The sequence below is a fragment of the Dinoponera quadriceps genome, unplaced genomic scaffold, assembly GCF_001313825.1.
Source record: "Dinoponera quadriceps isolate SergipeBrazil2010 unplaced genomic scaffold, ASM131382v1 scaffold586, whole genome shotgun sequence".
Taxonomy (NCBI): domain Eukaryota; kingdom Metazoa; phylum Arthropoda; class Insecta; order Hymenoptera; family Formicidae; genus Dinoponera; species Dinoponera quadriceps.
The window spans coordinates 1,353,674-1,367,026 of NW_014554764.1; the positions used below are offsets into that span (position 1 = coordinate 1,353,674).

General features: G+C 44.8%; 4 protein-coding genes across 4 annotated transcripts; 2 read left to right on the top strand and 2 right to left on the bottom strand.

Annotated features, from left to right (window-relative positions):
- Positions 1-432: 432 nt before the first annotated feature.
- LOC106741661 (tetraspanin-6-like) lies at positions 433-5,201 on the bottom strand. The gene is made up of 6 exons (XM_014613891.1): positions 5,140-5,201; positions 4,916-5,061; positions 3,815-4,003; positions 3,107-3,286; positions 2,781-2,906; positions 433-1,763 (listed from the first exon to the last, which is right to left on the bottom strand). The coding sequence occupies exons 2-6, from the start codon at positions 4,991-4,993 to the stop codon at positions 1,608-1,610; spliced, it is 729 nt and encodes a 242-aa protein (XP_014469377.1). The 5' UTR covers positions 4,994-5,061; positions 5,140-5,201; the 3' UTR covers positions 433-1,607.
- Positions 5,202-5,299: 98 nt separating this feature from the next.
- Positions 5,300-6,830, bottom strand: LOC106741660. The gene has a single exon (XM_014613890.1). It carries the CDS (start codon positions 6,736-6,738, stop codon positions 5,749-5,751), a length of 990 nt encoding a protein of 329 aa, XP_014469376.1. The 5' UTR covers positions 6,739-6,830; the 3' UTR covers positions 5,300-5,748.
- A 113-nt stretch (positions 6,831-6,943) lies between these two features.
- On the top strand, positions 6,944-9,678 carry LOC106741639. The gene is made up of 3 exons (XM_014613847.1): positions 6,944-7,607; positions 8,564-8,696; positions 9,159-9,678. Exons 2-3 carry the CDS (start codon positions 8,566-8,568, stop codon positions 9,334-9,336), a joined length of 309 nt encoding a protein of 102 aa, XP_014469333.1. The 5' UTR covers positions 6,944-7,607; positions 8,564-8,565; the 3' UTR covers positions 9,337-9,678.
- Positions 9,679-11,989: 2,311 nt separating this feature from the next.
- On the top strand, positions 11,990-13,183 carry LOC106741638. The gene is made up of 3 exons (XM_014613846.1): positions 11,990-12,222; positions 12,339-12,642; positions 12,913-13,183. Exons 1-3 carry the CDS (start codon positions 11,990-11,992, stop codon positions 13,087-13,089), a joined length of 714 nt encoding a protein of 237 aa, XP_014469332.1. The 3' UTR covers positions 13,090-13,183.
- The last annotated feature ends 170 nt before the right edge of the window (positions 13,184-13,353 follow it).

Sequence of the window (13,353 nt, forward strand, 5' to 3'; positions counted from 1 at the left end):
TTTTTCCCCGTTCTATGGTGTTTGAAAGTGCCAGCCTTAATCTTTAAGAAACACTATAATAATTGAAAGCTTTGCCGATGTAAACTCAGAAAACAATAATTATCACGATGTTGTTTCTCATGCGGTTTATTCGCCAGATCCAGTCCCGTTGGATTGCCACCTATTTTCGTCGCTTCAACATCATCTGGCGGATATACATTTTAAAACAGTTGACGAGGTCCGAAAAAGCATTGACGACTTTATTGAGTCAAAAAAATGCCAAGTTTTTTCCGCGAGGGCATTCATCATCAGCTATCCGATAGATTGGGTGAAGTCATGGAAAATAATGGAAATTATTTCGAACATTAAACTTGTACTTGACTTTTTGTGAATGAACTTTGAATTTCGTGAAAAAGGGCACCGAATGAATCTGTACATCTAATACATCTTATTCTCGCGCCTGTCATCGTGAACAGGCGTTTGTTAAATAAGCCTGCCGCTCTGCCGCGCGAATTCTTCGCGTTACGATCCGATCGATCGTAACGAAGACGTAACAACCCGCGCTATCGATACAATTCTGTATTTCTAGCGGTTCTTCTTCTACCTACGTGATGTTTGATCGTTCGACTTTTGTTGAGTTTTACCCACCCGATGCTGTGATCCAATTTTGCACTCGGTTCGATATACGATAATAGCAGAAAATGCTTCTTCCGAAAGCAACAGCAATCACGTTTCTAATATATGTCGGCCCACAAAATCACCAGTCGTACTCTCGCGTATCGCAACACGGTTCGACCCTTTCATGCGAGGAAATGTGTCGTCATTCAATTCACTCAATTCAATGCGTCGCGTTCAATTCCGTCTAGCGATCAAAACAACTATGCTTCCTATTTTTTTCTTTTTTTCGAAAACTTATTAATTCTAAAATATATTTCTCAACGCGCCCATGATTTTTTTTTTAAATATAATCTGAACGAAGGACTCGCTTGCAATTCCGTATCTTCCGCGATCCCATTGAGAGCTCGCGGATTCCTCGAGATCAAGACTTGTTTTTAAATTGTCATGCGAAGCACATTCGAACACGTTCTCATGTGAAACCGAAGCGCACGAGAAAACTAGAGTTATATTTCTGTAACGGTCATGAAACAAATATAATCTCAACGAAAGACTACTGATTCGAACGACAAGTTTTCTTTGGAAAAACTCATTACGCTCGTTAATACGACAATGTAGATCATGATGTCGATCAATCGCGGACGTTTTTAAGTGAGAATCGAAGGAATCAATGCGGGGAGGGCGCAAATCCATTGTTCGTCGAACTTGTTTTCGTTACAAACCCACCAAACATAGTGACTCAATAATGATGTCTGCGACATCGTCTTCGACACGTCACTCGACATTCATAATACGTCATCATGTTGTTTGCTGGGAACAACGGCCTTCGACGAACGACAGAGTCGCCCGATTCCCTCATCGAGGCCTCCGGTTGAAGTTCAAGCGGCAAAATGGCCGGTCGCTTCCATCGCGATCATTTTCGTGCTGCCGTTAAATACGTTCGCGGTTGTCGCTAGCGACGCGGGTTTTGTTTTCAGATAGGACCGCCGTTGCTGCTTGCGCGAATGCCAAGCCTAAGCAACCTGCTCGTACTCAGCCTTGTTGATGTTGCTGGCCAGGCAGCAGGCCAAGAAGACGCCCACCAGTGGGAAGAAGGCCACGCCGATCGCCGTGCCGGCTACCAGACCGATGTTGGCGTTCAGGAAGTCCAACACGCGATTGTAACATCCCTGAAGAGAACGTTCCTTCTTGAAATTTTTGCCTTACGATCAGAGCCAAAGGACTCTCGCCTTTTTTTAAGGGGATGCCAAGGTCGATGACGAATCTGATAAAATTTTATATAAACCAGGGATATACTGAAATTTTTTGCAAGCTTTTCGCATCTTTTCAAGCATCTAAATTTAACTGAAAAATGATAGAAATGTTCTTTAAAATTGTCCTGTTCGGAACATTGACACACTTGGTATGCTGCAAGCTGCAGGATTTCTGCATCAGGTTAATATCTACTCTAACTGACAGCTAGATACGTCAATTTTGATATTTTTAATCGTTCTCGTTATATGTTTATCAGGTCCTATGCTAATAACGTGTCATGACTATAGACCCGAATTATTGCGACACAAACTTTTAACATTAGAGAAAAGACGAATATTCTTTGACTCGATTTTTGTATTTAACTTACGTAACCGTAATATTGTATGCTCGGAAATTCTAAAGTTCATTGGCTCGCGTGTTTCTGCCAGAACGCAATGTGCGCTTCTAATATCTTTCACGTCGAATTTCGCCGAACTATTTATGGAAAACAATTGTATCAAGAATAGAATGTGTATATTTATAGAATGCATTTCAGTCAATGAATATATTCCAAGTCCATTGATTACTTTTTATAAGCCTCCTTGTAACTTCTTTTTACTGTTATAATATTGTTGTGAAATTTGTTGTAATCGTTATTATTTCGTCTTCGGCGATAAGTTATATTCGCTTCTTTCGCATACACCAAAGGGTATTAACCCGTAATAAAAAGTAAATAAATAAATATTGAACAATGTTCCAGTTCAACTTTCACCGCGTAAAAACATTTCCAATTCTAAGAAAACTTTGCCGAGGAAGAAGTCAGTATTTTGCTGACAAAGTTCTCAAGTATGGCATCTCCTTAATGCGGCCGGACCCGAAAAGGATCGAGAATCGATAGCTTGACTCTCGTCCCCTCGTAATATCGAGATCGTCAAGATGTCACCAATGCGTACCTCGGTGAAGATTTGATCGACGTTGTTCGGATCGCACTTGGACACCTTGCAGCAGGACTGAGGGATCTCCTTCGGCGGATACATGCGGAGCCAATCGGCGTAGCCGCGATTGCCGCAACAATGCAACTGCAATTGACATTCATCGGTTTGGTCGAAGACGCGATTTTGCCGCGAGATCTCGCGAGGAGATCGGCACGTCTTAAATTATAGTTCCCCGTCTTTGGTCCAGTCGGCGAAATTACATTTTGTATCGACGCATTCTCTCGTTCGGACGATCGGGACTCGTCGGACGAGTACGAGTGGAAACGCCGAGTCGAGATACTTACGGTCGACTGCATCGAGTCGATGTGACCACTCATGGCGTCATTGTCCTGCCCAGGCCTGTAGGCGGCCATGCTCTGGTTCAGACTTTGGTCGAATCCTTCGTTCAGGCTCGTACGGTAAGCATACACCGATGCGCCCGCGCCAAGCTCCAGCAATGCCACGACGGCCAAGAACGCGCCGTACTGGACACCGAAAAGGAACGATTAATCTCTTCGCAGGACGTCGAAAGGAAGAAGTTTCGCAAGCTACGCTAAGGAGAGACGAAGACAGACTCGGAGACTTTTTTGAGTACCTAATAAGCAAAACGTTTGCAGTATGCCGGCAGATTCGATTCAGAATATATCGTGGCGGATCTCGTGTCGTCTCTGTCGACAGAGTCTGCCGACATAATCTGACAGCGGACTAACGGCAGAAACCGGATCTTCGGTATATTCGATTCAGTTATATTCAAATGGCGACGAAACGACAGATCCTATACTCGGTTTCTGCCGTCAATCTATCATCGTACTCTGCCAGCAGATCCTGTCGTATTTCTGCTGACAAGCTGCCGTGAAAATTCACACGGCAGGTACCGCGTGTAAAATCTGTTTCTGCAGGCTTAGCTGTCTGAGATATGCGTTCGCTAGAGAAACCTGCGATCAGATGAGCAGGAAAATCGTTGGACGCTCGACTTATCCTAACTAGGAAGCTCAGTTTTGTTCCGGGCCTACCAGGTATAACAGAGCTGGATGGCCGCGCGCGGTGCAGCAACACGCGAGCGTCGCCGCGAGTGCCAATACCGAGCCTAAGCTCGAGAGGGCCAAGAGAGCCGCGCTGCTGCCCTCCGCGCTCAGGTTCACGTAATCCCGCAGTTGGATGCGCATCCATATGCCGATACACAGCATCAGCATCCCCGACACCTGTAACGGAACGATCGCGGCGTTACATTCGTCACATAATGAAACGTAACATTCGCGAGAGAGACGGTTCGAGGGATGAGATCGATAACGTCGAGAAGCCGACGTGGAAGTTTTATTTATCAGCGACCGTTGCGACTCTCTCGTTAACAACGTCCGCGCCCCGGCCGAAGTACACCGTGAGAAAAATACTTGATATTTGTAATCATTATAAATAAAAGAATTATAGTCAAGAGATGCATTTTGTCTCGTTTTACTACAGTGTCATTGATAATAACCTTACACGCGTATTCCTACCACGATTTTTCTGACTAAAACCATGAAAGGGATATTGAAAGTAACTAAAGTAATTTCTCCCAGTGTGTGGAGGCGATAACGGTGCGCACGAACACGTGTGTGTGGAAGAAGCGTTGTCGGGAGCGATAAACGGTATGCATGCACGTGCACGTATAACAGTGTGGCATGCAGATAAGTCTTCATCAACGCGCTCGGTAATGCTGAATCGCGTGACTCGAGGGTTCAAGGAGAAGCAACGCACAATAACATGGACATGAACGACCGCTCCGTGCGAATCGCAGGCATTGATTTGACAACTCGAGCTAGGCTGGAAGGTATGTCGGAGCGATCGTCGCCCGAGTGGACCTCATACTCAAGGTCACATACGCAATCACCACCTAGCCGGCCGTACACCCCCTGCTCCAATTAGCCGACCTGATTCGGAATAATAAAGGACGGTGTTTTACCGTGACGCCATTATCGCGTGTATCGTTCCAATGAAATCAAGCATATCCGATGCTCGTGACGTTGTGAGCGATTGCGCAACAGTTGGCTAATACAGGTAAGGTGCGCGCCGTGAGGGCCTCCCGTGAACAACGTAAGGGGCTCGTGTCCTCTTTCTCTCTCTATCTCGCTTACCCAGAAGACGAAGTTGAACAGCATCAGCAAGGTTTTCATGCAGGTCATGGTGGCGACGGTCTCCAGCCGCTTGGTCATCTCGACTATATCCGCTTCGGACGCTCGGCTTCGTTCGCTGATAAAAACGGGAACCCTCTACCCGGGCTCTGCAACGATATTACGCACTAGTGGCTCTCACTTTGGCGACGCGATCGATTTGCAACAGGATACCGAGTAATACTTACGTGTTGCGTGCGTGGCTCTTGCCCCTCCAATCGGTGCATGCGCGCTACCCCGGAGCGGCACCATGGCGCGATGTGGTGGGAACTTCCTTTATCGGAGCGGATTCTCCACGTACGGCCGGCGAGCGTCGTGTCGCGGCCGACGCGAAAATGTCAGACGGAGACGCCCGAAAGTTCTCCCAGGGGTCTTCCTCGGTTTCTTCGGAGGCTTCGTAGGACCGGAAGATCGAATAGCTATGATAGCGAACGGCGTCCATCTTCGACGCCCAAGCGGCGTAGGGAAAAACGGGGGGTGGGAAAAACTCAGCATTGCATCCGTTTCGTTTTGAAGCGAGAAGAGGAAAAATATAGACGGATAAATAAATAAATAAACAGAGAGACGCAAATCGTTTCTAACCTCGGCTCTCGATCGAAGTCCGAGGAATTAGGTTGAATTAACAAGCGAATAAATTGCAAGCGGAAATATGAGCTATCGCGAGTATACTATTATGTAATACGGCGAGTTTTGTTCTTATTGGTGAACGAAATTCGTCACATCGTTCCGTAGAATTTATATCGAAAAACAGGCCGAAACGCCAACACGTGAATGTTTATCTTCGACGGACTTTATTTTTACTGCTCGTGCGGCGGGCTAGCGGCGACGTCGAAGCTGTTGCTGTAATTCAGGAGGACCCCCGGCCATACGACGTTGTTTTCACCGACGATCGGCGCCTTCCGCGCGTTCCTGGACGACCGCCTGGTCTTCCGGAACGACCGGGGCCTCTTCATCCTCTCGTGATCCTTGGAACCGTCCTCGCGATCTTTTACCTCCCTCCACGTCTTAGGATCCGGAGGCTCCACTTCCGGATTGTCCACGTTGCTATTATTCTCTCGTTGTTCTCCGCCTCTTCCTCGATCGCCCGGATCGATCGGGCAGGAAAGTCGCGAGGTGTTCGTCAGACTCAGGTCGATCAGTTTGGTCAAATCTACGATCGGCCAGGCGTTCCGCGTCACCCGGTCCGTTTTCGTCTCGAGGACGGTGTCGAGGGCGGTGCTGTTGCTCAGATAATTGTTGTTGCAAGCGTCCTCGACGACCGGCTTATTGACCAAAAGATCAGTGAGCAAACTGGAGTCCCACTCCACCAGCTCCTCACTACTGATGGACACCCTGTCCACGTCGCGACCCCCGACCTCCCTCCTGTCGTTCCTGATGTCGCCGATGGTCTTAAAATAAATGCTATGGTCGTACCGGTAAGTCTCCAGACAGTTGCTGTCCAACTCGCTGCTCGACTGATAGTTGAAAGTGCCGCAGCAGTTGATCCTGGTCTCCTCCGGCCGCGCTTTCCGCCGGGACCACTCGGTATCGCAGAACCGTGACGTACAGGTCGTCTCGTCGACGCTCGGCTTCCGGCTGGACACGTTCCACGATGAGTCTCGATGATGCTCTTGCGGCCGGTCCTTCGACTGATCTTTGGACCATCTCTGCGACCGTAGACGATTGTAACCGCGGACGAAGACCGTCCACCGTTCGATCCTCTGGATCATGTACTCCGTCTCCTCGCTCCACCACTCTGACAAACCCCTTTGGACCACCGTCTCCTTGCCCTCCGCCACGGCAGCCATCCTGATGGAAGTTCGTCGTGGGATCGCTCGTGGTAACGCTACCGACGGACGTGATTTCTCGAGTTGGAGGAGCGATTCCGCACCGGGGGATGAACCTGGACTGATTTATAGAATTGGTAGGAAGCACCACAAATGCAGAAGCCATTGGGGATCGCGAGTCCGTGGCCGTGACCTCGTGCGACGGTGCTTTCTTACCGTATTATAGCAGGTATTCGAAGACACTGCGCGTCTCTTCTTCCCTCTCTGCCCCTCTCACCGGTCACTTTGGCACTCTGGTGAACTGAGACGACAAATCGAAGCTGCGTTACTCGCCAACGTACTTTGCTTTCGCGCGGCCGGATGATTACCAATTGCGCCAATTGCCATTCGCTGACACGCCAATCCACCCTGATCCGCCTTGATCGAATGATCGAGGGAAGCTGCTGCTATAAATACGTGAAACTCGTAGCGTAAAGGTGGTTTAACAAACGGACACATTCCCGCGCCCGTCGTTATTTATAAACGCCCGTTTCGCGGGGCGCCTCTCTTTTTCGCTGGAGGACTTTAATGTCTGACTTTAGCCGGCCGCTCGGAAAGGAAATAGAAGAGCCAAGACGTGACATCGGTAATGCGTTTAGCCGGCTGGCTGCCAATCATCGGCGGCGGCATCGTGGAATATTGAGCGAGCGGCGAGGGCGGCTTTTCCTTCGGCAGCGAAGGAAGAAAATTGTTTATCAGTACGGTGGCAGTACGATGGTGGGCGAATTAAAATTCAACGCCCCACCCGCGACTTCGGCCGCTGCCGGGGCTGAACGAAGGCGGCCGCGTATAAAAAGCCACATGCGGACAATGCACACCGTACACTTCACCGTTGGTTCCAGCAGGCATAGGTAAGCACATCTCAGTGTTCCTCCGAAGCGAAAAGTCTCCACGAGATCCCCAGCACATCAGCGAATAACCCTCGACGACCCGCCGTTTCCAGTGTATTTCGCGTCCCGCCAATCTCGCTTCTCACATTCCGCTCGGACGAAGCAGCTCGAACGACGTCCAGGAAATAATCGCTCGCGAGGAATAATTATCGTGAGGGTCTTAGCAGGATGGCCGAATTATCGGTTCGAGATTTTTTATGCCTTAAGTCTATGGCCCATATTCTGAATTTACTTTTATCGATGAAAGTGCTTTAGCTTCTCAGCGAATCAAGTGGTTTCTAAGCCACTTTTAGAGGCACTTTTATCGATAAAGGTAAATTCAAAATATGGACACTATGTCTTTAAATAACACACAATGACTGTCTTGTGTCTTAAACTAAGCAACCGTTCTATTTGTGACTAATGACATATCGTATGTGTATAATAAAAAAAGGCAAATAAAAATTTAAATAAAAATCGAGGACATCAAACATCGTCTTAAAAGTATAAGTCAGCCATTCTGCTAAGGCTGTTACTCTCATATGCCTATATTCTGAATTTGTTTTCAATGATAAAAGTACTTCTGAAAGTAGCTTAGAGATCATCTGACTGGGAAGCCACACTTAAAGCACTTTTATCGATAAAAGAACTTAGAATACGAGCTACCATTGCACAATCAAGGCGGATCCCTCGTCATTCCGTTGGCCCTCATTGCACGTTGCAAATTTCCAGCAAGAGAATATGTAATTTCTATTAACGAGGACGGAACGAGTTTACCTATTTGCTCAGAATATTCACGAAGAGTATAGTTCTGCGATTACATCGGACGGACTAATTAGAAGTAATAAACCCGGGGGGTAGCCATTAGAATCGGTTAGAGCCCGGCTCAGCCCGGTAACGTTCGTTATTCAATATTTGCTGCATTTTTATGGTTGCAGAGATGAATTTAACCCTCACGTTGGCTTGCACGATCGCGGTCATGTCGCTGTTCTGTGGAAGATGTAAAGCAGCCCCGGGAGGGTTAATCACCAGCGTCCGCCGCAACCTGGAGAACCATCCACATGTTCACGGGTAACTACGAATATTCCACCGTCGATTTACTTCGTGAATTCTCTAATGTACGCGACAAATCGTTTCACAAGAACAATTGTGAAATTAAGAGCAAAATTAATTAATTATTTCTGCCTCGAGGAAAAACGGGAACTTTAGAGCCTTAGGATCTCAACAGAATGGTTGACTTATAATTTTAAAACAATGTTTTATGCCCTAAATCTTTATTTAAATTATTTGTTTACCTATTTTTATTATATAACAGTTTATCATCAATCACAAGCAGAATGGCTTTTCAATTTAAGACTCAAGACACAAGACAGTCATTGTGCATTACTTAAAGACAAAAACTATGCTAAAACATTGAATTTCGAATCAACAAATCAGCTATTCTGCTAAGATCCATAAGGAACGAAGATCTATTTTTCAAGCTGGCGGCTGAGAATTCGCTTTTGTTGTGATATTTCGCTCGGTTTTTCACAGGTATGCAGTGGAGGGTCTCATGAGGGACCTCGTGGAAGACCTCATCGGCGAGGACGAGGAGGATCTGCGGCTGAGCAAGCGCCAGCACCTGGGCGATTACGATCACATGAGATTCGGCAAGCGTACCAACGACGACGACGAGTACGGGCGCTCGCGATTCAGCAGAAACACCGAGTGAAACACCGCCGCCGGATCCTCCTAGATCGTAGACGTGATCGCGCCACTTGCGTTTCGCTCGCGCTGGCGTATTCACCGTGCGTGCGCGTTCGTGCGAGATGTAGATAGAATATATTTTACATTGCAGCCACTACGACTACACTGTGTCTTGTTATTCCTCACCTCCTCCAGTTCTGTTCGCGCGTTTTTGACCCCGCCGCAAAATGATCCGCAGCTTCGAAACAATGTTCTGTTCATCCTCGACTATATTTTCTCTCATTTCCACGAATAAAGAGAAAAGAAAAATTGCACTTGCGTGTTCACATGCGCTTTCTCATTGACTCCAGTTTCTCCGAGACGCTTCGACAGACCATTTACCGATCGTTAAACGGCACTCCGCTGCTCCTTAGTCCGTCATCATCACCTCGTACAGCTTACCCCTCTTCATCTTCAACTCTGCTATTCTCCGATGAAGATCCATGTCGTCGTCCAGGAACATGCGGTATCCGCCACGATTCTCCAAAGCGTGAAGACTATAGCCGACGGTGCGGCGATTCAACAGCCACGGTTCCGGCGGCGGTAATAGCGGCGGCGGTGCCGGCGGTCTCGGAGGGTGAGGTGACCGATAATCGCTGTCCGTGGTGGTGCGATAGTCCATGCAGCGAATCGCCATCGGGTCCATCAGCAAGTCCGCCAATTGCAACTCTTCCTCGTAATCCTTTCTGGAAAGAAGATCACGTGTCATCGACACTTTAATTATTAATAAATTATTCAATGTACTCTCTCAGGGAAGAGACGCGTACTCCGCCGCAGCGAGCGATTGCAACGTGAGTAAGCTGCGCCGTGGATGGGTAATCGACTTATACTCGTCTCGCAGTTCGATCTGCGACAACATGGCGTGTGTCTCCGAGACACCCATTCTCTCGTCGTCGGGCCCGATTCTTCGGTACGACGACTCGTGAAGGTTTCCCTTCGGCGGAAACATGCCTTTGTTGTCTCTGGGCTCCGCCAAAGTTTTTATCTGCCTGCACAGAGGAAAAGATTTCGTTCGATTTAACAAAATTCCTTCAATTGAAACAAATTCGTCCCTTGCAATAGAGCAAACAAACGAATGTTTCATTCAACAAACAGGATTGTTTGTTTTCTCAAGCAATATCTTTGCGTCAAATAACATATTTCTTTTTCATCCAAATATCACAATGGTTGTCACGAAAGTTAAATTATTTGAAAGAAGTAACACTATGTCAGGAAAATATTAAGGATTTTCTTTCAATGGAACAATATTTAATATATAATGAAATACATTTTTTTTTTATTGAGAACCGAATATTATTTCTTTTAAATAATACTGTCTTTTCTATCAAACAACATGGTTTACTCTAATGAAACATTTTCATTCAAACAAAACATTTGATATTAAATTATATTATTTTTATATTAAACAAACTGAAGAATCAAACAAACACGTTTAAATTCAAAGAAACTCTATTCTTTGTGTGATTGGTTTAAATGATATAATGAATGGGAAGTAAATCTGCATGGTATTAATTAAACAACAATTAATATAATACATTTCTATTTATTAATCAATGCACACACAAAGAATTCTAAATATGTAACCAAGAGAACTATTCTTACTTCACTATGTGAGGTAAGAATTAATATAATTGATAAATAGTTTGCAATAATTAATGGTTTACTACAAATTCACTCCTTCAGTTATTCTTCCGACGATGATAAAGATCTATTGTACAGCCATTTTGTTTCTTAAGTAGCACTGCACTAACTATTTTACAATACAAACGCCAGAAGTACTTTACAATCGCTTATAATCGCGTCGAATAAATGAAATACGAAATAATACGACATTCTGATCGAATGCGTGAAATAAGCGCGTTGCTATGATTAACAAACACCTGGTGTCACCTGCGATAACTACTTCTACCCGTATCCACGTTGAATACATACGCGATATACTTGTGTGTATATTTCCGTCACGATTTATTTACACAAACGGTACATTTCTATTATAGGATATCTTTAAGTAATCCGAAGTATAAAATAAAAAATAATTCAAAGCATCAGATTATCATAGTTCCTAAAATATCGTCGTGTGTTATTTTGACTGCTGAATATTTGACCCTGATTTGCTGAATATTTCTCTCTGACTTATTCGAATAAATGATCTTAAGTTAAGCAACCAGTGAGAAATGTAGACTAATAATAAGTAGGAGAGTTCAACTCAATATTTACCAATCGTGGATCTTGACTTTATCATCATATATCGCTGGAGAGTGAAATACGATAGGTTCCAGATCCTCGTTTGCGTTATCATAAGGCGGGAAGATGGGCTGTAATAAGCATTTGTACAAAAATTAAATGTCGAACATTAATAAGTCCCTGTTTGCCTTACGTTTATCCGATTTTTCTTCGACATTTTGTAATTTCTTATGTGTGTATTTATTTTAGGAAAATTCAAAGCGAACCAAAGAGTACTAATCGTTAATATAATTCGATTAGATAATTCCCGCATCAAAAATTCACAATCTAATAGTTTAAAGAGCTGCTTTCTATCGCGTCATTTTCTAATATTACACGAAGATAGCGTCATATCACCAGCGATGAAACAAAGTTCATGACATTGTTAGAGAAGTAAAAGATTCTAGTCTGACGATATGGGATGCGAGATAAAAGAATTAGATGTAAAAGAACTACAAAGAAAAATTCTGTGCAAGTGTCAAAAAGCAGAGTTCTTGGCTCCTTGCTACGAAGAAGAGGATGTATGTCAAGAAGAAGACATAGAAGATATAAAGGCACTCTCAATGAAAGATGATAAAATTGTAGAAGAGGAACTGCCATTCGAAGAAATATTAGCCGATAAACGTCGCAAATACACCGCTAAGGAGGAGTTTATCTATCTGTTGTACAATGATATACTTCTGGCGTTTGTTACCAAGTAATCGAGTTGTTTTAATATAAAAGAATTATTATTGTTATATCATTGGTCCAATCTGATTGATATAGATGGGAAGGCCACTTCCTGCGAAAGAAACCATCCACGATACATAAAGACGATGTCGAAATCGACGACAACGATATCGGCGAAGGTGAGGAGATAGATGATCATTTCGTTAGCGATACTTCGCTCATTAAAGAAGGAAAGGACGAAGGAGAAGAAGAGGCTCACGTACTATCTTGGAGGCTTTCATTGCCTGACGAATTTGCCGACATCAATTTCTACAATGGCAATTCTTATTCTGGTCGCATCAGCAGGAAGATGATGGAGGGTGAAGGAACCTACAAATGGCATGACGGTGTCCGATATAAGGTGTCGACGAATATATACACCTAAATTAATATACAAAGTGTCCCAGACTAACAGAGACAAACTTCGTGAGGGCATAGAATGGATTAAGGTGAACAGAAAAAATCCTCTATTATTTTGCGTGTTTGCATGATAAAATACTTTTTTGTTCACTTTAATCTGTTTCTCGCCCTCACGAAGTTTATTGATTTGGGATACACTGTACAATACAGTTAGCTGATACAAATCATCAGCTTGGAATTAGTATAAGATGAATGCAAGTTTACCGTATAGGGTCAATTCGAACAAAATCGGATTCAAGGAAGAGGTCTTTTGGGATGGACCGATGATCGTTGGTACGAAGGCGACTTCGTGGACGGCCTTCGTCATGGCCAAGGTATCCTGATAGACAAGAAGCACAGTCGTGTGCATATCGGTCAATGGCATACGGATACGCATAAAAAAGTGTAAGAAAAGATAACGGAAGGAGTACTTATCGTTATAATGCGCAGACATGTCCATATCTGTCGAGACACAATCTGTTACGTGCAAAAGAAATAAACTTGTAATGATAAATAATATCAGCTAACAAATAGATCTCTGTTTTAACGTCGTCTTATACAGCGTCCGAATAGTACACTCTTGTTTCACACTTGCCGCGAAAAGTATCGGCACCCGAAAGTGTAGCACAGTGCAACTTGCGATAGCATAGGCAGTATATTGGATTAGGTTAGG

What these genes read in the sequence shown, in the direction of transcription:
- LOC106741639 (XM_014613847.1), top strand. Translation starts at nt 8,566, where the DNA reads ATGAATTTAACCCTCACGTTGGCTTGCACGATCGCGGTCATGTCGCTG. An exon ending in AACCATCCACATGTTCACGG is followed by an intron (nt 8,697 to 9,158) that starts GTAACTACGAAT and finishes GGTTTTTCACAG; the next exon opens with GTATGCAGTGGAGGGTCTCA.
- LOC106741660 (XM_014613890.1), bottom strand. Translation starts at nt 6,738, where the DNA reads ATGGCTGCCGTGGCGGAGGGCAAGGAGACGGTGGTCCAAAGGGGTTTG.
- LOC106741638 (XM_014613846.1), top strand. Translation starts at nt 11,990, where the DNA reads ATGGGATGCGAGATAAAAGAATTAGATGTAAAAGAACTACAAAGAAAA. An exon ending in AAATACACCGCTAAGGAGGA is followed by an intron (nt 12,223 to 12,338) that starts GTTTATCTATCT and finishes TGATTGATATAG; the next exon opens with ATGGGAAGGCCACTTCCTGC. An exon ending in ATGACGGTGTCCGATATAAG is followed by an intron (nt 12,643 to 12,912) that starts GTGTCGACGAAT and finishes TTTACCGTATAG; the next exon opens with GGTCAATTCGAACAAAATCG.
- LOC106741661 (XM_014613891.1), bottom strand. Translation starts at nt 4,993, where the DNA reads ATGACCAAGCGGCTGGAGACCGTCGCCACCATGACCTGCATGAAAACC. An exon ending in ATCCAGCTCTGTTATACCTG is followed by an intron (nt 3,287 to 3,814) that starts GTAGGCCCGGAA and finishes TTCGGTGTCCAG; the next exon opens with TACGGCGCGTTCTTGGCCGT. An exon ending in TCGATCAAATCTTCACCGAG is followed by an intron (nt 1,764 to 2,780) that starts GTACGCATTGGT and finishes CGTTCTCTTCAG; the next exon opens with GGATGTTACAATCGCGTGTT.